The sequence below is a fragment of the Agelaius phoeniceus genome, chromosome 8 (assembly GCF_051311805.1).
Source record: "Agelaius phoeniceus isolate bAgePho1 chromosome 8, bAgePho1.hap1, whole genome shotgun sequence".
Classification (NCBI taxonomy): domain Eukaryota; kingdom Metazoa; phylum Chordata; class Aves; order Passeriformes; family Icteridae; genus Agelaius; species Agelaius phoeniceus.
Genome location: NC_135272.1, coordinates 14895605 through 14920607, shown reverse-complemented (window position 1 = coordinate 14920607; position 25003 = coordinate 14895605). Strand labels below are relative to the sequence as shown.

Genomic DNA, 25003 nt, shown 5'->3' with positions numbered 1-25003 from the left:
CCGCGCGGTGCCCGGATGGAGCCATGCTCGGGGCCGGCCCCGCTCCCCGCCGCGCCGCCCGAGGGCCCCGCAGCCGCCGTCCGTCCCCGAGCCGCCCCGCAGCGCGTCCCCGAGGCGCGGCGCGGCCCTGCCGCGGCCGGGGCGGTGCCGCCCGCGCCCGCAGCTGCCCCGGATCCAGTCCCGCTCGCCGCTTCCTGCGGCCGCCCCGCCTCTCCATGGCGGTGCCCGGCGCGGGTCCTGCCGGGAAGGGAGCGGCGCGGCTCGGCCTCGCAGCCTGAGCGGCGGCAGTGCCGCCATGTCCGGGGGCAGCAGCGCCGGCGAGTGGTGCCTCATGGAGAGCGACCCGGGCGTCTTCACCGAGCTCATCAAGGGCTTCGGTGAGGATCGAGCGGGGCCGGGCAGGGGTGCGGGCTCCGCGGGGCTGCTCCGCACCGCTGGGCGCGAGCCCGCTGTCCCTGCCGGGCGGGGAGGGCATGCGGGGCTCGGTTGCTGCGGGGCCGGGAAGGGGCTGGGACGCGCTGCCGGCGGCGAGCGCGGCTTCCGTCATGTCCCCGGTCCGGCCCGGCCCGGCCCGGCCCGGCCGCCTGCGGGCCCCGCCGAGTCCGGCCCCAGCGCGGCCTGTGCGGCCCGGCCCGGCACCTGCTGCTCTGCTGCGGGACGGCTCGGCAGGGACGTGCCGCGGAGTGTCACAGCGTCCTTTAGCTTGCAAAGGGCTTCTCAGATCATCGGGGCCAAGCTATGACCCAGCACCACCTTGTCAGCCAGACCGGAGCACTGAGTGCCATGTCCAGTCTTTCCTTAAACACCTCCAGGGCAGTGACTCCATCACTTCCCCGGGCAGCCCGTTGTAACGTCTCATCAGCCCTTTGAAAAAATTCCTCCGAATGTCCGATCTGAACTTCCCTGGGAAGGTGTTCGGGTTACAGAGCCCCAGGAGTGAGGACATTCAGAGAAAGGGCTGTGCCTAGGCTGAGCTGTGGGGCTTGGCAGTGGCTGGGTAGCCTGCAAGCGGCTGCCTGGCCTTCCAGAATGCTAAATTTTGTGTTGAATTGCGTTTAAAATCTTTGGGGAATATATGGTTATTGCAGCAGCCAGGTTATTCTCAGCCAAAGAAGGAAAATGATTGTACTCCATGTTTCATTGATTCATAGTTTGTCATGTCTTTTTCTCAGAAACAAAGTCCAGACATGCTTCTTTTATATTTTTATTTAGCTAACAAATGAAATTTCCACATACTAAATATTTAAACATTTTGGGCTGTGTATTATGCAAATGTCTTGCTTGAGTGTATAGCATTTTTGGTCTACTACCATAGGTCTTTGTCTGGAGACAGGTGTTTAAAGTTCTGCTTTGGGCTTGCTGATAATGCCTTTATAAACAGTGTTGTTTTCAGTTAAGCAAAGGACATGAAGTGATCAGAGATATTTAAGCTCCTCTGCTTCTTCTTTAAATGCAACTTTCTTATAAAGACAGTCTCACCATACACAGGTTCAGAAATTCCTGAAATAGTTTCTCTGCCTGTCTTGTTCAGGTTTTTTTAATCAAGGTCTGTTATAAAGCCCACAGATAGACTTTTCCATAGCCTGGATATACTAGCTGTAAATATTGCATAATGTCTTTGTGTTTTCTTTCATAAGTCTGTCTTTACTGGCTGCATCCCTTTTTAAATGAGCTAGTTGAAGAAACCTCTGTTTTTCCCTTATTTCAGGCTGTAGAGGAGCACAAGTTGAAGAAATATGGAGCTTGGAGCCAGAGAACTTTGAAAAATTGAAGTAAGGCACATGGGTTTTATTCACATTTGTCTGAAGTCTCTGAAAGAATGTGTCCTAAACTCAGGTGTATTTTTGGTGGATCTTTTGTTTGGGGCATTTTGTGTTTGTGTTTTTTCCTTTAGTTTCTACAGAAGTTTGTTAGGATTTTGATTTAATGGAATACCTGGCAGTTAAATTGCTTTTCATTAATGCTTTGTACTTAATCTAGCTTAATCAGGTTTTGAAAGAAATGCTGATAGTAGCTAAAATGTGGAAGTAGATTTCTAATGATTTTTCCATTAGCTTGCCTTCCAGCTCTTAACAAATTCTTGGGTGAATTTCTGTTCCTTGCTTTATCTCCCTCTCTCTTCACATCCCAGGATGTTGCCTGGGATGGATTATTTTCCAGTACTTACATACCTTTGTAACTCATTTTTCCTGCAGAACCACTTCCATATGGATGTGAGTGCAAATAAGCTTTTTATAACTTGTGTCATGTGGAACAATTTTGCCGTCATTAAGCAACATTAATTCTTTTAATGTTTTGTCCATGTGTAAACATGCTGTTATCCATGTTTACATACAGGATTTTAAGAGGAAAATATCATTTAACCTGGATCATACTCTTGTATCTTGTGCAAATATCCCATACTTGTAGGATTAATCTTTCAAAAGATGCAGGAATTGGTACAGAGGATGTACTTGTAGAATTTTTGACTGAAGATGTTTGACCAGCAACACCTGAATGGCAGAACTGTTACCTATGAATTGGTTTATTTGCTGCCTGCATTATCAGAGCATTTACCTGTTTGTTCATTAAGTGACAGCTTTGCATATCCTGGGAGATGTTTGTCTTTCCAGTCCTGAGGGATGGCCAGCTTCCATCCTCCCTTCCCATTTACACCTGCAATATTTTACACAATGTATAAACACTGGGAGTGAAAGAATGTAGAAGCATCTTTGTTTTCCAAACAGCAGCTCTGTAGGCACACAGTGTGTGGTGGTTGGGAGTGGGGCTGGCCCAGCCTCATCCCCAGTGGGTGCAGCTGTGAGCAGCAGGTGAGCAGCACTGACAGCAATGAGCCATGGAGTGCCCAGGGGCACTGAGCAACCACCAAAGGGAGCAGAGGGCACACAGGGGCAGGGCATCAACAGGAGGGGATAAAAGGCTGGGCTACAGAACAAGAAGGGCAGAGCTTGCAGCCTTCTGAAGTGACATGGTGTTACTGTGTATGGGTTGAAGCTTTCTGAAGTTGTGTGGTGATACTCCCAATTTAATTGTAGCTGTCTCAACTGTGACAAGTGCTGTGACACAGGTCCGCTGAGAGAATTTGAAAAAATGCATCTCAGATTCCTGGTCAGAGCTTAGGAAAAGTTTCTTGTGCACTATAAGTGTATGTTTGTCTTTTGTAGCAAAACCATTTGTGGCCTCTTTTTGGTGATGACCTTAGATTTAAGTCGATGAATAAGTTTTTGTCTTACTGTAACTGAAGATTTTGTGAGACCTATTTCCTTTACTGATAAATTTCTGTGTTCTGGGAATACTAAATACAGTGCAACATGTAGTAAAAGACAAGCAGTCTGAAAGGCAAGACACATTTTTTCTAGAAGAGAAAACTGGGTTTCTCTTACTTGTTGGTGAGCTAACTCAAAGCATGAAGTTTTGGGAGAGCTCCTCTTTGGGCATTTCATCTGTGTCGTGAAGGATTACCAAAACATTTGTTCCTGCTCTTGTGTATGACTGATATTTGCTTTGATAGCTGTTTATCACTAACCAATTCAAATGAGAGTTCTGCAACTGTAAAACTTGCAGTAACGAGGAAAACTGGTCCTGAATTTTGAAAATTAGTGGCTAAAGGCTAATTCAGATTAGGATTGTTTAGCACTTACAGAAAGAAGCCTGAATTGTCTTCTGCCTAATTAAAAGAGCATATCTGAAAATTTCAGTCTAAGTTCCTGGTATTTAGAAAGAATTAACAGAATTACCATACCAGCATACAGTAAACTACAGTACAGATAATTTTAATATTTTTCATTAGTCTTGGTGACCTTTTTACTATAAATTTTGTTTTTCAGGCCAGTACATGGGCTGATTTTTCTCTTCAAGTGGCAGCCCGGAGAGGAGCCAGCGGGTTCTGTTGTCCAGGATTCCAGACTGGATACAATATTTTTTGCTAAGCAGGTATGAGAAATTAAGTAATTGTTTCAGATATGTGATGAAACATAACTTTTAATACCAAAAAGAACCCTATTTTTTATTAATGTCTACACAGAAATTAATATTTTGCAGAATCAGCAAATTCGGAGAGTAGGAGCTGTGTATTGACAAAGCAAATCAGTTTGATCTGTCAAGTCAGACAAGAATTGCAGCTATGGAAGAGTAAAGTTCTTATTTATTTGTCAGCTCTCACCCATAAAGTAACTCAGTCTTCTGTGCAGAAGTGACTTGGTAAATGTTCTCAGCAGGATGAGCAAATTACATCTTTTGAAACCACTTTCAAGAACTTGTTGGAAGAAATTTATTTTGGTTCTGTTTTTATTTCTTACTTTTCTCAAGTGCTCTGAAGCTGAGGCAGTATATGCTTTCCTTCAAGGGTTTGCAGACCATTTTGGCATGCAAGTTTTAAGCATTCAAATCGGAAAGGTGAATTTAAATTAGAAATCACTGGAAAATTGGTTTAGCTGATGTAGTCCATTGTGTTTTATTAAATACAGAGTAGTACTGAAATTTTGTCTTAGACTTAACAGACTGCTGTGTGCATTTTTTGCAAGAAAGAAAAGCAAGAGAAAGTGATCAGAATGAAAGCAAGAGTATTTTAATATGGGTGTTTATTGCAAAACATTGACATCAAAGGGCAAATTATTAGGATTTCTGTGAAGACTCTTACATGGTCTAGTTGTTGGGGGGTTTGGTGGGCTTTTTTTTTTTTTGTAGGTTTTTTTTTTGTTTTATTTCCCATCAGAAATGCAAATTTTGAATGTAAATTTCAGGATATGAAAAAATCTCTTCACACTTCCAGGTAAAAGTATAGAAATATGGAAAACAATCCAAATAGCCATCCTGGCCACTCTGTACCTGCACTTCTGTTTCATTCCTTTTATGATCATGCTGTTGTGGATCAGCTTTTTTAATGCTGCTTCTCTTCATTCTTCCCCTGCTGTAGCTCTTGAGTCCTTCCAAGCACTGCCCAAGATCTTTATGATGCAGTGATCAGTAGCAGTTTATTAATTGTAGTTTGGTAGCTCTCACAGACACTGGTTGAGGTTGTGATTTCTACCTAACCAAACATACTGTTAGTACCCTTGGGCTGTAACCAAAGAACAGCCATGAGGCAAAGAACTCAGAGAAAATCCTGATGCAACTTTCAAAAGGTAGTTCCATGGTGGGAGGAGATTGCTGTGATTGGAGTCTAGAGAGGGATTGTTTTGGAGGATGTTGGTTTGTTTTTTTTTATTTTAAAGTGAAGGTGAATTTTCCCTCACTCTAAGGGTTTCATCTTGTTTCCTGTGAGTAGCTGAGGTTGTCCTAGAATTGCTGTTCTTGTGAATGCTGAAAAGTTTCAAAGCATTTGTCTGCTTGCTCCACTTCTTTTGCCTTTTCCACTTCCTTCCTTTTTATGAAGCTTGACACTGTGTTTCAAGGCAATAGCTAAGAGGAGCTTTCTTGAGCTTTAAGATGAGATTGCAGAATGTACATCACAAAATTTGGATAATGTTAGATTTGATAACAAGCCCCACAAAATTAAAGGCTAACAGTGAAAAGTCTTCTTTATTTTATGGTCTTCTTTGAAGCACTTATATTTTAATGTGTTCTTAAGCTGAAACTTCATTTTTAATTGTCCCTTTCCTTTACCTGCTGCCTTTAAAGAGAGTGTGCTGGAGTGACTCTTAATTTTAGCGTGGAAAGCAATTTCTAGAAATGTTGACTCTTATAATAGTACTGCCTGGTTATGCCACTTGATGGCGTGGAAGAGATGTTTCAAAAGTCATTTGCAAAAAGTTTAGAATTAGAATATTTTTCATTTTTTATTGTTATCTGTCAGTCAAGTGCAGTGGCTTTGCAAAATTAAGACATTCCTTGAAGACATCTATATGCTTGTGTTTCATATCAGTTCAGTTTTGCCTGAACTGAGCTATTGTGACTGAACAACTAGAAATAGGTACAGAGAAATTATTACTAAAAGTCAACAGAAAGAAACTGCTTTGGATATCTTGGAGGAATCTGTTTAACTCTGTGAAGGCAGTGAAGCTCATCCCCCAGCAGTTCTCTGTGCATGGTATCTGGGCTGGTCTCTGCTGTACTGTGAGATGTGTCTGTTCAGCAGGTCTGGGCAGGACAAAACTGCTAAGTGAGAGAACAGGGGGTTCTTTGTGGTAGTGCTGAAGTTACTGCACTTCTCAAAACCACAGTCTGGATCTGTCTGAGTCACCCAGGAGCACAAAGCAAGATGAGCATTGGTATTGAATATTTGTGTTGTGAAAGAGCAAGTCCTCCCAGCCATCTTGCAGCTGGGTTCATGTGTATTTTTTATTTCCTCTGTATGTTTTAAGCCAAATTTTATGCTTGCTTTGAGGGTCTTCCCAGAAGACCTTTTTCTTCATTACAAAAGGGATGATGTAAAATTACATTATGTTCATTTGTAGGCTGGAATCCCAGAACAAATAGATTGGTTAGGGCAATTTTTATGACATTTAAGGTTATTGATCTGTTGATCTGTATCTTCAAAACTGTCATGACACTGGAGCCTGAAAAATCTCAACAAGTCTTTGCCTCTCTTTCTTTTCTCACATGTTTTCTTCTTTTAAATGTCCCCATCTAAAGACATTGGGTACAATTGGTTTTACTCCACGCATGTTTTCAAGTGTTTTCCTGAATCCTGTGTGAGCAAGACAAGGTTACTGTTAATATATAACAAGAGTTGAGTAGAGAAGATAAATTTTGTTTCTGTTCAACTTTATTATTTGTTCAATTTTTAAAATTGTTTCATTATGGGGAACTTTATTTAGAGATTAAAGGCTACAGCTCTCAAACTGTCTAGTAAAACATCTTGAAAATTGCACTAGGAGACATGGTTTTGGTAAGAAGCTTGTGCATGCTCCCATTTTCCTCATTTCCACTTCCATAGTGATGTTGTAGTTGAATTCCAAATGGCAACTAGATCTTGTTCCAAGTTATATCACGACTCTGTTGGGGGGTTGAATTTTGAAGTCTGTCTTGTGTGCATGCATATTAAAGGGGTGTTTTTTAATAGTCACTTTGATGTGCACTCATGTTAAATTTGGCCTCCCTGTTGTGCCTAGGTATGGTTTGGTCCTCTAGTTGAGGCCAGAGGACTCGGGATGATCTTACATACCCTTTGAGCTAGGATACATAGGCACCGTGAGGTGAGTTAAGGATACAGTTTCAGCCTTAACTCAGAATTTCCTGATTTCTGTGTTGCTTCAGTTGGGCCCCTGCTGTTGTTTTCACACACAATGGATACATGATTACAGCTGCTCAATGTATTCAGCTCCCTGCCACACTCTTTGGAGGAGCTGCATTCTCTGCTGAGCACTGCAGCAGTGTCTCTGGACAAAAAAGAATGCCATTGTTGCAGATCTGAAACTACTTCTTTTGAGTTTAATAAATTCTTCAGCTTTTAGTATGGAACTATTGGTATCCTGCCTTTCCTAGGTGCCATGCGTTTATTTTATTTTGCATTGTCATGACAGAACATTAAATTCATTAATTGGGAATACCTTCAGAAGGAGTGTCTTATAAATCATACTGTTAATAACAAACCATTGGTCTCTAGTTATGTTTATGGCACTAATGGAAGTATATGTATTTTTTTACATTTCCAGTACTTAATTGATTTCAAACTCAAATGACCTTTTCAGATTTGGTAACATTAAGATAGACCAGATATCTGTGTTAAAGCTAAGTTTGGGATAACAGATAACTTACAAGAAGTACAACTTCAAGACATGAAACAAATCAGAAAGAGATTTTCAGTAAGTGAATATAGCTGTAGAAAGATTATATCTGTACTCTAACAAAATTTAAATTGAAAAAATAATATTGGGTTTCTAAACAAGAATAATTTGTGGACCTGCGTGCTAATGCTGAATTTTTCATGTTGAGCTCTGTAAAACCAACTGTTCTATAACGTTGGAATGTTCTGTAAGTGAATTTGCTGGTTATACTACCAATTGCAACACAGGCTTGTCCACAGCTTTTTTGAAAAGCAAAATACAAAATCCATCAGGTAGAAGATGTGAGTCGAGAATTTCAAGTGCTTCTGCCTGAAGTTGATCCGAAAGGTCAGATGTGATCCCTAGAGAAAGGTGCATGCTTAGGAAGTGGTGCATCTTACTTAGAGTAGCCTAATCAAGTGGTTCCTCAGTTGAAGCTGAGCTTCACTTGGGGATAGGTCAATCTTCTCTTGATACATTTCTGTATATATATGTTACAGTTTTCTTTCAAGTATTGTAAAATACACCTTGAACTTTTGCCTACACAGTCTTTTAACTATGAGTGTCTGCTTTAAGTTGGAGTCTTGCTTATTGATCAATCTAATCTAACCTCACCGAGACTTCCTGGACAGAAATAGCCAAGCAAATGTTGGTATTTCTGGACAAATACAGAAAATCCTCTAAATCCCCAAGTCCAAATAAAAATCTTTTGGGAACAACCTGCATTTATTATCATGTTAGCTAAATGCAAATAATGTTTTCTGCTAATGCTGAGGCACCCTAAGTAAGAGACACACTGGGAATGAGAGATGGGTATCCTGAAGGGTTCTCCAGGTTGTGTGGAGCAGTGCTGGACTGGCTGTGTGCATGGGACAAATAAATCCCACACTTGCCTGCATTTGGTCCTGCAGTCACATCCTCACTGTGCACTCCTCACCTTGTCTGTGAGCCACCAAGCTCGAGATTCCCTTGTTCCATCTTGGTGTTCTCCTGTGTCATCTACACCCAGGAACACACTGGATTTTTATGCACATCACCTGCATTTCCTTCTATTCCTCTGCTACAGGACTGTTGTGGCTGCCTTTTCCTTAACTCCTGCCTCTCACTTCACTGAAGTGCTAGAATGTATTTCTGTAATGTATTTTCATTTCACCAGCTGCAGGCTGTTGCCCTCAGATCCACATCTTTTGCAGTGTTTTCTAGCAGTCAGACTTTGTTTAGTTTGGTCCCTATGTACTTCATCAGACTCATTTCATAATGTAGCTGGAATACAAAATATGCTTGAAGGCCAATATTAGATGAGCCCATTAATTCTTTGCAAAGTCTAATTTTCCCTCTGATTTTATTTTCTGTTTCAAGCTTTTGTATCCTGCTATACAAAATCTTGGTAAATTTCCTTTCCTTATTTTGAAGCCATTATTGAGTTGTCTGCAAAGAGCAACTGGTTGTTCCATCTTGATTTTTCAGCAAAATTGGCTGCCATTCAGTCTTGTCTCTCCTATAATGCCCTGTATTAATTGTCATTTACAAATACAGTTTGCTGTAGTGAGCCTGCCTCCATTGTAGCAGCACTGTTCTGACAGTGCATCAGCACAGGTGTCTGTGCCTTCTCCTGCTTCTGTCAGCTTAATTACACTGCATCAGCTTCACCCACTCTGATGCACTTGAGACTACCCTGCTTTCATCCTAGCACTACCTTACCACTGTCTCTGCTGACATTCTTTAGCTGTATCTCAGTCTTTAGTTCTTATTCCTAAGTTGCAGTGTAATGCAAAGTATGCCATTCTGCTGCTCTGGGGGTTTGAGTTTTTCTGCTGCTGGTTCATTATTTCTCTGCCCTTGATGGATTTTCCTTTTATGTCTTTTATTTTGCACCTGTGTATTCTAGCCCTTAGCTGGTGTACCTGCACTTGGTTTAATTTCAGTTTTGGCTGCTGTAATCTGTTCTGAATGTGTAGTTGACTCCCTTGATTACTGTTTAAGTGAACTAGATAGCATTTTTCTTAAATTAAGAAGTGTTTTATTATTTATCATCTGCATATATACATAATCTGAACTGAGAACACTCTGAAGTATAGAAAATAAATTTATGATATGGCTTTTAGTATTAACATACTAGGTTTTCCTTTGTTAGGACTAGCCTTGATTGTGAAAAGGGTTTCTTGGGTTTTTTCTTTGCTTTTTGGGGGTTTTTTTTTGTTTTTTTTTTCTCCTTTCTTGTTGGAAGTGGTTTCACATTCACGACCCTGAACTAATTTTCATATTCTTATACAAAAGTCACATCCTCTCTGAAAGTTTTAAGTAGCATTTTCAATTGCAAAATAGTCTCAAAGACTAATGATACATTACTCATTCCTAACCTATAGATCTCTGAGAAAAAACTGCTAATATAAAGTCTTGTATTATGGCCTCATACCATTTGATAACAGTGCATTTCGTTAAATCTCAGATTATATTAAATAATCTTTGCAGCTTCTTTCTTTAAATACAGTGTTTTACTTTGGTTATTGGTAAACAACATTCAAGACATGGCTTTAATACAAAGGGGGTTGTTTATATTTTCTCAAAGTGGAATATTTAACACTGAAATGTTCAACTAGTAACTTTAACTTGAAAAGGATAGCTGTATTGGGCAAGTATGTTATTCAGTTAACCATCATTTAAACAATATCTACATCCTGGAATGCTTTTACCTAGAATACTTGAAATTTTTTGTCCAATAAAACCTTTTAATAACAATTTTAAGTTCCATAATGTATTTTATTGGTTCAAATTAAATTTTCTGACTTCTTACTCCTAGTAGGAGATCTTATTATTCGTAGGATTTTTCTTGGGACAGTTGACTTTTTTTTTAAGGCCATAGATAACACAATTTGGGCAATTTGCTTTGAATATTACTGTGTGTTTTTCCACAGGGATCCAAGGATTTTTGCCTTTCTTCTATGCCTTTCATTAATCATTTTAGAGAGATGGTGAGGCAGTGGAATGACAGTTTCTGAGGACAGCTGTGAAAGATGAGTTTTATCAGTGAATTGTATATGACAGCATGCAGAGCTGATTTTACCATAGCAGGGGCTTTTCTGTAGCTATCCAGGCAGCAAATCCAGTCTGTGTTAGGGTGCAGCTCTAATGTGAATCAGCATAGAAAGTGTGTGTGTAACAAAAGCAAACACAGTTTGGAGTGAACTTTTATCACCAATGCTGACCAAATTCTCCATGCTTTTTTCTAGGTCATAAATAATGCCTGTGCAACTCAAGCCATAGTAAGTGTGCTGTTAAACTGTGCTCATCAAGACATTCATCTAGGAGAGACCTTGTCAGAATTTAAAGAATTTTCCCAAAGCTTTGATGCTGCAGTGAGTGACCAGTGTTTTCTGCATTTTGAGTGTCACAGTGTTACAGCTGTGGTGGTTCACAGATGTTTTGTTTCTTCCTTTCAGATGAAAGGTTTGGCACTGAGCAACTCAGAAGTGATTCGGCAAGTTCACAACAGTTTTGCCAGGTAACATATGTTTTAAATCTGGCCAAAATTTGAGCAAATCCTTTTTAATCTCAGAAAATTTTTAAATTTTCTTTGCAGACAACAGATGTTTGAGTTTGATGCAAAGTCTTCAGCAAAGGAAGAAGATGCCTTTCACTTTGTAAGCTATGTTCCTGTTAATGGGAGGCTATATGAGCTAGATGGCTTAAGGGAAGGACCGATTGATTTAGGTAACTTTTTACATTTTTGCTGGACATTCTTTATTTTAACAATGGCTTTTTGCAATAAATTGGTCATATGTTATAGACTCAATGCATATTATTTATTAAAATAAAGAATATCTTGAAAGTTTTCTGAATGTGCTGTAGACTTGTACTTCCTTGCAGTCATTTGTATTGTTTTAGTTTTGTTGGTCTGAAAATATAATTTCCTCCCTGCTTCCTCCATGTCTCTGATGCTTTCTCTCTTTTCATGTAGTAATCAAATGGTCAGGTCCTGCAATCCCTTCCAAAACCTTGATAGTTTTGTTGCAAGACAGAAGTTTACATAAAGGGAGAATATATACAGCTGACTCCAGACACTTTTTTTCCTTTATGTGGCTTGTGTTTACACACTGCCCTCTTTCTTCTTAGATATCAAGTGTTTCCCTAATGGTTTAAAAGAAAATAGCTTTGTTCTCTGTAAGACAGTCTTCTGTTTTGTAATCTTTCTTGAGATATATGTGCCCTGTTGAGTCTTGAAAAGTTCTGCACTGCCTGTGCAGAGTGTCTGTACTTTAGAGTCTGATACATTGCCAACAACATGTTCCACACTCCATTCCCAGAGTGTTTTCCCAGATTTGTTGACAATTTTATTTATGTTTAGGCTGAGCTACAGCTTGCTGCTTAATCTTGTCTTTAGTCTGTCCAGAGGTACTGTACAGTCTTCAGACCTAACAGTAACATCATTTGTGTGGTCACAAGATTGAGTCTCTAAATTTACTTTAAGGTCTTGAAATTGCAAAAGAGGCATTTTCAACTTAGGAAATTACTTCTGGGTATCTTGTCATATAACTTGAAATCAAATTGTCTATCGTATATCCTTTTAGGGTTTTTCTTTCTGCCTGACTTTTTAACCTTATATTGCATCCACATAGACAAAATCAAGAGTTTAATATTAAATAACTGTACCTGTCCATAGTGTTTTCCTTTGCTGTTTACTTCAATGTTGTCATACCAATTAATTCCCCTTGTGTCATAAAAATACTATGTAACATACTTTCCCCCCCATTATTACTTGTTATCAGCAAAACACGTGTTAGCTGCTTATGCCCTTAAAATTTAGTTTTGTTCCATTGCTTAGGTCACTGCATTATCTAAATATTGCTATTAATAAAACAACTTCCACCTCCTGAAAAACCAACTAAGTAATTTCAGACTGCAGTAGCTAAGGAAAAACTTGTTACATACTCTGAAGTTGCTGCATAAGCCTGAAGGATATGAGTCAACTTTGAAATAAATTTTGCCATGATACTGAATTTTTTCCTTTGTTAAACTTTGCAAAGATGATGAATTTTTCCTGTGTTTCCCCCAGGTGCATGCCATCAGGATGACTGGATAAGTGCAGTGCGGCCCGTCATAGAGAAGCGCATACAAAAGTAAATGGTCGTGATGCCTTTAAATATAGCACCTTCCCTATGCCTGAAAATTCCTTTGTCTTAACTTCCTTCAGTTAAAGGATTGCTGCTGAATTTCTAAGCAATGACACTTAGGCATCATTTCTTTATGCATATCAGTGTGTGACTTGAGAACCTGTTGCCCAACATGAGGCAAATGCGATGATAGATAAATCTCAAATACACTGGGCTGCTGCATTATTAATCCAAGTAGGTGTCTGTGTAGTGAAGAGAGATCCTACGAGTGCTCTGGAAAAGAAGATTGTTATCTGTTGCACAGCTGTGGATCTTCGTGAGTGAAAGCTAAGAGTGACATGACCATGAATAACATTTGCCTATGCATTTCAAATTATTAGATAGTCATTCTGTCCATACAGCTGGTATTTAGAGTTCTGAAGTTTTCCTTCGGAATGGCTTGTCTTAGAAATTTAAGCTAGAAAAACATACTGTTGAACTTTGCTACTTCTTAACTCTGTTTCCAAACTGCAGTCCCAAATTTGTTAGAACAAAAGTTGATTTTCTGCCATTTTTAGAAAACAATTCTAAGTTTTTGCTTGAAGACTTTTTTTTTTTTGATAAGCAAAACAGGACTATGAAGTTGTTTTTGGAGAACTTAACCTCCAAAAGGCCCGCTAGTCTAATTGTTGAATGTATTTCTCACACTGTGTGGAGAAGTCTCCAATATTTTCTAACATGTAATAGTAATGAAAAAGTGAAAACTATTGTGTGAAGAATCTTCTGTAAGTTCTGTTGTCATGTTTTCTTTTCTTTTTTGGACAGTTTCCGTATTTATTTTGTGACCACAGACAGGAATAGTAAATTTTGGGGACAGAATGTAATTAGGAGTTACACATTGGATAGAGTTCATTTGTGGTCTGATTTTATTTTGTAACAAGATTGGATCAGTAGCACAACTTAATTTAATAGACCTATTTAAAATTTTGTTTCCATGAAATGAAATCAAGAAAGGGGGCTTTTGAGTTGTCATGTTGGTACCTAATTTTGAAAGCGGGTTGTCTTTGTTGTTTTGTTTTTCTGTTCCTCATTTAGATACAGTGAAGGTGAGATAAGGTTTAACCTGATGGCTATTGTGTCTGACAGGAAGATGATATATGAGCAGAGGATTGCAGAGCTACAGCAGCAACTGGCAGAGGTAGGCCATGCAATTTAAATTGCTTAAGTATTTCCCTGACAGTTCTGTGTGTTGGCTTTACTATTCACTTCCCTTCCTTGCTCCCAATGGAGCAGCAGCCAAAAAAGCAGGGAGTGATTGCTAGAGATGTGTCCAGCACAGTGTGGATGCACTCAGTGCTGCAGCTCTGAGCTGAGCACTCAGCACAGTGTTGACCATGATATTTGGACTTTCTGCCTTAACTCATTTGCTCTGGTGCTGGAACTGGTTTTTTTTCCCAGTCCCTGCTTGTAACTAACTGCAGAAATTCCTGGTATGTACCTATAATGGTAAACAAAACTGCATCTTTATGTGATAGAAATACCCTTGAGACAAAACTTGCTTTTAAAAAAGTGAAATTTAAAAATGGAGTAACATCATCCATTTAAATTTTTGTTTTGTGGAAGGAGGAGCCTATGGATACAGATCAAAGTAGTAATATGTTAAGTTCTATACAATCAGAAGTTGCAAAATACCAGATGTTAATTGAAGAAGAGAACCAAAAATTAAAAAGATATAAGGTATGTAGTCTTTGCTTTTCTGATGAAATTATTGGAACAGTTCTAAGATCAAGTCAGCTTTTATATGTATATATGTGGGAGCTTTGCAATTAATGTGAAGGAAATGGATGGGGACTAGAAGATAGTTCAGCTATATAATAATTCTGTTAATGCTTTTAATTTATTTTTAGATTGAAAATATTAGAAGAAAACATAACTACCTGCCTTTCATCATGGAATTGTTAAAGACTCTAGCAGAGCACCAGCAGTTAATACCCTTAGTAGAAAAAGTGAGTATTTCCTAGCTGATAGTATATTCTTCATACCTTCTCTTTTAAATAAAAGAGCCCATGTCATTTATTCTTCCAAGTTCTTTGGCCAGGGACAGCTCCCTGCACTGCTGTGGCAGTCATGGCACAATGCTGGGAATTCAGTCCCTCCCTTTTCCCTGCTCCTATGCTCATTTACTGCTCATTTACATTTACTCATAACAGCTATCTGGCTGTTAACATTGACTTACTGCTAAGGTTTGTATTAAAACTTGAATAAATAAGTGTTTCTGCCATTTTGGCAGGGTTATTAAACTGGTCAAGTACTTGAATTATACTCAGCTCTGTGCTGGTGTGCACTTATGCTTGAGTGCCAGAGGCAGGATCCCTGATTTTATACTCACTGAGAAAGGATCTCTGAATTAGTATAATGAAAAAAGAGCTGTGTGTGATTTAATGAGTACATTCTTTAGCTGAATTTATTTAGGAAGGTACATTTGCTGGTAGTTTTTAAGAGAGTAACTTGTGAAGTTTTAATCCAGTTTGATGTTAACAGAAGTCATTGATGATGCCCATCAAGCTGCTTTCACAAGTAAATTACCAGTGAATTGGTGGTAACAGATCTTAATTCTAAATCACTGAATTAGATTCAGCTGTTCTGTTCACTTCAATAAGTGGCAACAAGCCACTGATTCAGAATTAACTAATATTTTGACAGAAAGCTGTTGGCCAGTATTGCTTCTGAGTTGTCCCCTCTTCTTGCCCAATCTGTTTTCTTAAGTAAATTCATAAGGAAGAAAGTTCCAGTTCCTTACCAGTTTGAACTATTTATGATTGATATAAGTTAGGAGAATCTGTCTGCAAATATTTTGACAGGAGCTCTTGTGGGGGTTTTTTCCACTTATTTGAAAGATCTAAACCACTAAGATCTTGGTGCATTTCAGAGTTCAGTTGTGATCATCTGTATGTCTGAGTGTGGTGTCATCTTGTGACATAAAATGTTTCCATTAGGAAGAGTTTTTTCTATGTTAAATGAATTGGTATGGAGGTATGAAAAATGAAGGTTTAAATTATGTTTTTAAAATAGTGCTTTTCCCCTACATAAGTTACCTAATCCATTTCTTTTGCATAATTTATTTAAACCTATATTTGTTCTTAAAAGGCTTGATACACTAACCTAGTAAAATAGTAGTAGGATGCTTCTGAAGGGTCCAAATTAACATTTAAATTTTTCTTTTTCCAGCATATTTTTAATATTCAGAAATGTAATGTGTAGTCATTCAACACTCCAGAATGATTTTCATCTTGTTAAAGCTTGACATCATCTCCCCTTGTTTTCTAGGCAAAAGAAAAACAGAATGCCAAGAAAGCTCAGGAGGCCAAATGAAGATGACTTTGCAAAACCCATACAGTTACTTGCTTCTGATACTATTTTCATGACAACAAATAAAGCTTTTCATAAACTTCAATTTTTGTCCAGTGCACGTTTGCCAGTTGTAATGGTTTGTCTTGTACTGTTTGCATGGGTCTGACTCTCCTTCCCCTGCATCTTGTGCATGTAGTACTGCTGAGCAATGTTTAGGTTCTCCTGGTCACATTCAGTATTTAACAGTCTGTCTGAAAGCTTGGGAAGTGGACCCAGAAATGTGCAAGGAAAATGTCCCCATTCTGTCCCACTTGAACATGATAATGATACAAATGCCAGAGGTTTAAGTATAAGCATGAGCTTTCTTTGCTCATCCCTACTAACAGTTACAATCCTTCCAGTTGTTCGGTGACATAGCCTGTGTCTGTTTTTATGAAGTATGTGTCTAATTTTTTTACAAAATGGAAAAGTATTAATTTAGCTGTAGAAACATTTGCAAAGACCAATGTATAATCTCAAAAGAACTGCATTGCTTTAGTAGAAAAGATAATAAATATTCCCATTTTTATTTTGGCAAACTTTTTTCTGTGGTATTTTATTATGGGACAAGATGATTAGGCTATGGAGGTCATCAGCCTTGTGACTTGAGGATATGCATTCTAAATTCAAGGTAGAAAGAAGGGACACTATTATTTTGGGGAGTTAATATTCTTGGATATAAGGTGTTCCTCTTCTGGAGTATGTTCAATATAAGTCTTTAAAGCACTGCTTTTTTTTTTGACTTGGAGAAGCAATATAAGGAAAAAGGTGTATGGAAGATTATTGTTGATGACAGTGTTGCTGTGTCCCACAAACCAAAGGAAATACCTGGGGAATGGAGTTCACTGGGTGTCCTGCAGGCAGCATGTGAGCTGTGAACTGATTGTTTTGATATGGATAGTAACAGGCCATTGCAACAATACTCACTGCTTGAATTATTCACTGTCACAGTACGTCTGTTTGTTTAGAAACTTCCAGTTTCTTCCTAAAAGACTCAGATAAGAAAAAGACAGGAAAAAGATACAAAACATTCTGTTACCTGTGGTGCTTTGTATATATTGCATATATATTTCTATAAACAGGATAAAATTTTGGCTGAAGATGTAAAACAGAGTGTGCTCTTCACTGCTGGAAGCATCCCTCAAGTCATTGCTGTGGCTGGAAAGGTAAGCTCGGTTTTAGAAAAACCTGAGATCCATATCTGTGTTTTGCACAAAATTGATCAGGCTAATGAGAACATAAACCCTTGGGAGAATTTCTTACTTTAGTAATTCACTGCAGCATTATTGTCCAAGGAGACAGAGAGGCTCTTACAGAGGAAGACATTTCTGCTTTTAAAATTACATTTGAAACTCCATTTCAACCTGTTGAAAATATTTGTCTCTCTTTTTAAGTGGTAGCCTGGTGATTCCTGCTGCACCTTGTCATCCTTGAAGAATTTTGCAATTTGATATTAGGTGTCAACTTAAATTTGTACTGAAGTCATTTCATTCTCTTCTTACTGCTGCACTTGGGCACAAAAGGAAAAGGAATTTTGCTGAAGAAGATGATTATTTTTGCAATTATCAACAAATTTTAGTAGCAATTGTTTCAGAAATTAGCAAACTTACATTACAAGCAATCTTTCTGGATTTGTCAACAGACAAGAAAAGGATGGATGTCAAGATCAAATTTTAACAAAATTTGTTACTCTACTGTGTAAGTGAAAAATGCTTAGTTTTTTTAAAAGGCTGTTTAATGCAGATGTAGAACATTTCAAAACTAGTGTTTTCTGTTCTATTATGAATCTTTTTCTGATCAAATTTGTGGCAAATTTTTTACTTTTTTTGCAAAATTTATAGAACCATTTTTTCAAAATGTGTGTTTTGGCTTAAAGGCAGTTATTTGTATATTAGGATAGGGTCACATGAATGCAGAGCTGGACAGGAAGCTGATCCTGGCTAGGCAGGGATACAGTTCATTTTCTCCTTGGTAGCTGGTGCAGTGCTGTGTTTTGGATGGAGAGAAAAATGCTGGTAACACACAGATGTTTTCAGTGCTTGCTAAGCCTCCCACAGGGTCACAGTCTCCTCTCAGGCATCCCCTTCCTCTGGCATGGGGCTCCTCCATGGCCTGTGGGTAGAATGCTGCATCCCTGTGGCCCTCCATGGCCTGTGGGTGGAATGCTGCATCCCTGTGGACCTCCATGGGCAGCAGGTGGAATGCTGCATCCCCATGGATCTCCATGGGCAGCAGGTGGAATGCTGCATCCCTGTGGACCTCCATGGGCAACAGGTAGAATGCTGCATCCCCGTGGATCTCCATGGGCAGCAGGTGGAATGCTGCATCCCTGTGGATCTCCATGGGCAGCAGGTGGAATGCTGCATCCCTGTGGACCTCCATGGGCAGCAGGTGGAATGCTGCATCCCCGTGGACCTTCATGGGCAGCAGGTGGAATGCTGCATCCCTGTGGACCTCCATGGCCTCCAGGGGCACAGCAGCCTCACCATGGTCTTCTCCACAGGCTGCAGAGGAATCTCAGTTCCAACTCCTGGAATGCTTCCTGCCTCTCCTCCTTGACTCCCCCTTGATATCTGTTGCTCCTCTCACAAACTCTCACCTTGCTTTTCTCTGGCCACAATTACAACTGCACAACTTGCTTTTCTTTATTCTTAAATCTGCTATCACAGAGACATCACCACCATTTTGAACTGGCCCAGCCTTGGCCAGCATCATCTCCATCTTTGGAGCTACCAGGGATTGGTTTTGCCAGACATGGAGGAAGCTTCCAGCAGGTTCTCCCAGAAGCCCTCCCTATAGCCCCCCATGCTACCAAAACCCAGGCCATGCAAACCCAGTACAGCTGGTTTCAGCCTATCTCCCAAACCTTGTGAGTTTGAGCAGCTACACCTGAGAGACCAGTGAATGACTCTGCCCTCAACTGCTTTTCAGTGTTTGACTCATCAATGTAGGGTAGAAACAATTTTATCTTGTCTATTAATTATGCAAATAAGTGCATACATGCCTATGTGCTTCCTGTGGAAGGAAGTCCAAGGAGAAGGTGGGGTTTGTGCATGAAAATACAGGACACTCCTTTTCTTGCCTTTTTTCTTTTCCCAGAGCACTATGTTAATGGAAACAATGATGAGAAAAACAGCTGCCTGTGAGAGTCTGTAACGAACTGCCACATAAACAACCTCCTGATATCAAATTGCTGAAGTCAAAGTACATTCAAGTTGCAATGACTAAGGACTTCAGAAGGAAGGTAAGTTATTTTATGGCTCATATTTTTCATGCAGGTAACACATGTCTGCCTAGCAAAGCCACAGAAACACTGGGGAGAAACAGACTGGAGCTACTGTGGCCTTATGTACAAGAACAAGAAGTTTCCCTAACAGCAGAGAAAGTGTGCTTCTCAAAATAGCTGGCATTTGTTAACAGGCTAGGACTTGTGCATTCCATGTGCCTCAATGAGCATATAAAAAGAATCGATTCATCTCTGAGAAATTGATGACACTTGCTAAAAATAAATGAGTTTTATTCCAAAATGTATACACAATGTAAGCTCTATCTGTGCTCACAGGATGTTCTGATCTTTTCACTGTTTTTTTTCTTTAGCAATTATATCAGTAGCTTATGTAGGAAAACAACATCAAAAATAGCTCACTCACCAAACCACAAATACTATCTCTTTCTGTCTGGTAATAAGAGCCAGTTCCAGGATTACTAACTTTCACTCAACTTATGCATTTCCTTCAGTGATTTCCCTTTTTCTTCTTTTGTAAATGCTGCTTCTTTCACCTGCTAGACTCAAAGAAGAGTAGGGAACATCATTATGACATGTCAGATTATAAAAGCCTTCAAGAAAGCTTGAGAAAAATCTTTTATAAACAATAAAAAGATGGCAACTTCTTTTAAGCCTTACCTGTCTCTCATTTCCTCCCAGTTTTATAGTACATGAGTAAACCTGCCAGAAAAGAACAAAAATTACATTGTTCATTTAGGTGGTTTTCAGCTTTATACACACACACACTGGAATTCTTATAAAATATAATTGCCTTAATTGTTTATCATCCCAACATATATGTTACCCTCCTAAGCTCATTAAGAGGCTGATGTAAAATGTGGTGCAGCAATGCTATGAAGCAAAAGAACAAATTTCAACCTAAGTACTGCTGGAGCAAAGAAAGGAAATAAGGAGTCATACTTCTGCTGTTCTGTTGAGACAGAATGGAAAAGGAAATACTACAAGGAAGTCAAGTGCAAGATAAAGAGGTGGCAGCACATGGCACTTGGCAGAGGCTCCTGCCCCTGCCTAGGGGACTCAGAAGCCAAGGAGATGCTTACTGCAGCAGAGGGCACTGGAGTGACAAGGATGTGGTGTGGTACTGGCTCTGCCTTGCTCTGCCTAGTGCAACTAGACTTGCTCTGCTGCAAATTCTTCTACTTTCTGTTGCTTCAAAATTTTTATCCCCAAAAGAGAGGAGATGTGCTGAATGACACTGGAAGGTCTGGGATTGGAGCAAAGCAGCCAATGGCAAGTAAGCAAAAAAGGCAATAAGGAGGAGAATCTGGTACTCCTGAATCAGTATTCTGCATCCCACACCACCAGTGGGACAAGGAGGATGATGAGATGGGATGCTTAAGGAAGTGAAACCTCTAATGAGAAATCATCAAAACAAAGTTTCTTACCTTCCTTGTAATTTCTTCTTTTTCCACAGCAGCTGCAATCAGGGGGTATATTTACATAGACCTTTGTATTCCAAGTAGGCTGAAAACACAAACATTGATAATTGTATTGATATTCTACAAATTTATTATGAACAGCAGCAAAGAACTTTCAAGAAATTTTTAAACAAATCTGATGTTTGGTGGGTTATCCAGTATTATTTATTTGTGCAAATTGTGAATTTATGAATGCTTGGGAGAGAAGCTTTCAAGGAGGAGCACTCATTTTACACATATGGACTTCACATTTCTTTAGATCCTCTAGGCTTCTTTTATACATGGGAAATGGAAGCCTTGTGTGAGATGTTGGAGACACTGAGCATGGCCACAGTGTAAGGCTGTATTTTGCTAACATTGTTTTATTATTTAAAATAAGCATATAAAACTAAGCATATAAAACTCCAAGAGTTGCATCTGTATCCCATGGGCTTGGATGACACTCAGCATGCTCTTTAATGAACATTGGATTTTTTTTCAATGCTTGTTGGATGGATACAGTCTTCTGCTTTTGTCAGTGGAATTTTATAAAAGTGCAGGAATTTAGGTTCGTTAATGTGATGGTCAATTTTTTTTAACATGATGGTCAAGCATATACAAGTGCTAAGGATTTTCTTTTTTATTATCTGTGGTTTAGAATTTTCAGTATGTGAAATAACAAGAACATGCTTGCAGTCACCTGGAAAAGTATTTCATTCTTGCCTTCCATTCTGATATCACAGGTTTCAAAATGAGAATTTTTCCTTGATCAGCTTTACAAGTCACATTGCTAACTAAAATAGCAAACTGAAACACTGCCAAGACATTTAAAAAATACACATTTCTTTTTTTAAAGACAGCTATCCTGGTACCACAGATCTAGAGCAGTTTTATATGGAAGGAGTAACATAAAAATTGAATGGTGAAATGACACCATTTGACAGTTAGATTGGTATTTTAGGTATTTCCCTCAGTCATAGAGGCTAAAATGAGGAGTCATTTTTAATGTATATTTTGAGGAACATTACTAGTGTGGCCAAAAATGTCAGATTTTAGAACCATGCCCACACATTATCCCCTTTTGGATGGGAAAAAGGAGTGAAAGGATTGGAAATTGAGACTATATGTGGTAGAATAAAAACTAATTCCTGTGGGTTTTTAAGAACATAAAAGAAAGAACAATATAAATAAGTGGAGATGAATTATAGCTGATTTAATGATAAGCTGAAATGATATTTGAAAACAGTAATCCTAAAGACAAATAACACTTTGTGTTTCAAATGCTAAAAGCAGTGTATCACACAGGAAGAAATACTGTGTAACTGGGGGAGGCAGACACTAAAAATAACCTAAGTTATTTAGTGGCACCAGATCCCAGCAAGAGAACAAGCTCATCTACAAATTCCTGAACTTCAGAAAACATAACAAAGAATAAACATCAGAAAAGCCTGACTCTGATGGAAGTCTAAAGAACTCAAGTGCTCATCTGTGCAGTGTTACATAATAAGAACAATAGGTGATTTCATTTCTTTACATTTCAACCATGTATTACTGTGGTAACCTATGCTGTGCTACTGAAAATTGTTGTTAGCATGTTCCTACTGGCAATGCACTTAAATGTTGAGGGAAAACATAAACTACATGAAAAATGAAGCCTTTCCACAATACAGGAACCAAAAGACAAAGTAGTAGAAGTCCCCAGACTGGAATATTAAAACCCAGACTGAACAGAACATCAGAACACTGTACAAATCACTTGCTAGAAACTAGGAAGTAACAGGATTCAGGGCCTGACCATTTCTAGCTTCTGTGACATTAAACCAAGGTTGCAAAGAACACCTACCACTTTTGCTATTCCTAATGTCATCTTCTGCTTCTAATCAGGACACTGACAACTGCAACAAGGTTCACTTTTCTGCTGTAACATTTAAAGAGGAGTCTGCAAAAGATAGCAATTATTGATTTAGAAGTTTCTGTGGTACAGAATATCAGACTGGTTGGAAGCACCTTAAAGGTCATCTTGTTCCAAACCCTACCACAGGCAGGGACAACTGCCACTAGACCAGGTGGCTCTAAGCCCTGTCCAGTCTGGCCTTGGACATTTCCAATTTACACTTATTTTCTAGCTCATAGTAAAGCTCTTGCTAAGTCAAAGGTGCTCTTTGTAAATATCCTAATCTTCTGTGTTCATAAGATCTCAATGTCTGTGACTGTGGCTAGAAAACTTCATTTTCAGAAATTAACAGCTTTTCTTAATACTATTTTATTTAAACACTGATCCTTGATAAGTATTAAGGTTGTTTTGGTGGAAAAGCTAAATAATAGAGATTATTTCTTTAGTAAAACAAATAGAAATAACACTTCTAGTAACTAGCACCACATTTCTTGTAAAGTTAATGAAAATCTGTCTATGGTCAGTACAAGAGTCAGAAACAGAAGCTGAAGAATAACCTTGCCCTGTGTAGTTTTTCCCTGTGTGTAGGAATTTCTGTCTTCATGTCACAACCCAGCTTTCTTTTGCAGGCCTGCTCTCTCGAGTCCCTGGCTCTGGGCATGGCTACTTCTGACTTGACAATGTCCTATTTATATTTTATTTCCAGGTCATGCAATGCTGCACTTCAGAAGTTGGACTGACAATAATACACTGGGTGCTCCTCACAGTGTTATGAAAGGAAAAGAGAAAAGCAGTGATTTCCTGCACAGCATCCTGCACAATGGAATCCAGCAGGATTGATCCCGCAGAGCCTCTAGCTGGGCATAGACATGATAAAATAGATGGGCAATAAAATGGGACCACTGAATACTATTTTTCGTCTTTAATGTAAACATAGCTTCCTTAGTAGTTTACACCATATTCATGTTCTCATAAGCAGGCGTCAAGTGGATGTTACCTTGAAATATCCTGATGCTAAGTAATTAGCTCTTGTAACAATTTAAAACTGTCAGACAGTCAGTGCGTGTTTAGTAAATGCTGCAAGTCAAGCGATTGCAAGACATTCTATAACTGCGTTTTAAAATTTCTTCTGTATCCCAACTAGTTGTGACTGTGATACAGGAAAGCTTAGAGGGTCCCCAAACATCTTACCTGCGGTGTTGGTTAAAGCTAAGGATGATTTGTGTCCTGCAGCACCAAAGCTACGGGGGACCTTCTCCAGCACGGAGTCCATCTCTACGCCTTCACTTGGGACTGGCGAGCAAAACCCGAAAGTTTTGCTCTGCACGGCTACGTAAGAGGGAACTTAATTTGTGTTCTTTTTCCCTGAAGTAAGGAAAGTAACCGGCTTGAAGCAATAAGGTGTGATGCATGAGACAACCGCAGGGTCCGCCAACAGAGGTTCCTGAGGGAGAGAAAATGGCGGGCGGGGGCCCTCAGCAAGCTCCCAAAACAGAGAGTGCTCCCCAGGAGCCACTCCGTGTGTGAAAAGCCTCGACCTCCACCTCCGAGCCCGCTAACTATGACAAGAGGAGGTGAGGAGGAGGGAAAAAGACCCCACCTGAAAGGAGGAAGGCATCTGATATTGGAGACCGTCCCTGAGAGAGCGCGAGGTAGCCTGCCCGAGACGGGCGGTAGTTCCCCCGCCCTGCCCTCACGGGCCCTAGGCCGTGACTCGGCTATTTCTCCCCATCCCGTCCCGTTCCGTCCCGTCGCGTCCCGGTTGCGGGGGAAGGCGGGCGCAGGAAGGGGCGGGTGGTGCGGAGAGGGAGGGAGGGAAGGAAGGAGGGAGGTGGGCGGTGAGAGGAGCAGTCGACGCACAAGATGGCCGCTGCCGGAGTGGCAGCGGGGCGGCGGCGGGCGATGGCGGCGCTGCCCCGGGGCCCGCGTGTACTACTGGAGGAGCAGCAGCAGGGCGCTGTGGCAGCCCCGGTGTGCCGGAGCTGAGGGGGCCGGTGGGCGCTGCAGGAAGCCCGGCCCGCGTGGTGAGTGCGCTGCCTCCGCCGCGGGGTGCGGGGAACAATAGGGCGGGAGAGCTCTGCCCGCCTTGCCGAGAAGGGAGGCGGAGAGGCGGGCGCTGAGACGAGATGATCTCCAGAGGTGCTTTCTGCTTCTAACAATTCCGCGACTTTGTGCCTCGCCAGGCCTCAGGCTCCGGCCGGGCTCGATTTCCGAACGCCCCGGGCAGGCGGGGAGGGACC

General features: G+C 40.2%; 2 protein-coding genes and 1 long non-coding RNA gene across 15 annotated transcripts in view; 2 read left to right on the top strand and 1 right to left on the bottom strand.

Annotated features, from left to right (window-relative positions):
* Nucleotides 1-148: 148 nt before the first annotated feature.
* UCHL5 (ubiquitin C-terminal hydrolase L5) lies at nucleotides 149-16725 on the top strand. Its single transcript, XM_054638700.2, has 11 exons — nucleotides 149-377; nucleotides 1709-1772; nucleotides 3828-3933; nucleotides 10937-11062; nucleotides 11147-11208; nucleotides 11287-11417; nucleotides 12760-12823; nucleotides 13892-13994; nucleotides 14420-14533; nucleotides 14704-14802; nucleotides 16124-16725. Exons 1-11 carry the CDS (start codon nucleotides 296-298, stop codon nucleotides 16166-16168), a joined length of 996 nt encoding a protein of 331 aa, XP_054494675.1. The 5' UTR covers nucleotides 149-295; the 3' UTR covers nucleotides 16169-16725.
* Nucleotides 5160-24536, bottom strand: LOC129123876 (uncharacterized). Of its 4 annotated transcripts, XR_013183220.1 has the most exons (8): nucleotides 24364-24536; nucleotides 23955-24207; nucleotides 22713-22808; nucleotides 20858-20936; nucleotides 20091-20132; nucleotides 19837-19969; nucleotides 17015-17171; nucleotides 5160-6628 (listed from the first exon to the last, which is right to left on the bottom strand). It is a non-coding gene; the product is annotated as an uncharacterized LOC129123876 (long non-coding RNA). The 4 variants fall into 4 exon arrangements; XR_008534734.2 differs by lacking the exons at nucleotides 5160-6628; nucleotides 17015-17171 and having other exon boundaries at nucleotides 19687-19969; XR_013183221.1 differs by lacking the exons at nucleotides 5160-6628; nucleotides 17015-17171; nucleotides 22713-22808 and having other exon boundaries at nucleotides 19687-19969.
* A 64-nt stretch (nucleotides 24537-24600) lies between these two features.
* Nucleotides 24601-25003, top strand: part of RC3H1 (ring finger and CCCH-type domains 1) — a 62768-nt gene continuing 62365 nt past the window's right edge. For all 10 annotated transcript variants that reach the window (XM_077182056.1, XM_077182061.1, XM_077182060.1 and 7 more), the window contains exon 1: nucleotides 24601-24787. The gene's annotated coding sequence lies outside the window, so the exon portion shown is untranslated. The remainder of the gene's footprint in view (nucleotides 24788-25003) is intronic.

Bases quoted from the DNA above. Each gene is read 5' to 3' on its own strand.
- UCHL5 (XM_054638700.2), top strand. From the start codon at position 296: ATGTCCGGGGGCAGCAGCGCCGGCGAGTGGTGCCTCATGGAGAGCGAC. The intron at 12,824-13,891 runs GTAAATGGTCGT...TTCCTCATTTAG, and splicing joins ATAGAGAAGCGCATACAAAA to ATACAGTGAAGGTGAGATAA. The intron at 14,534-14,703 runs GTATGTAGTCTT...ATTTATTTTTAG, and splicing joins AAAAATTAAAAAGATATAAG to ATTGAAAATATTAGAAGAAA.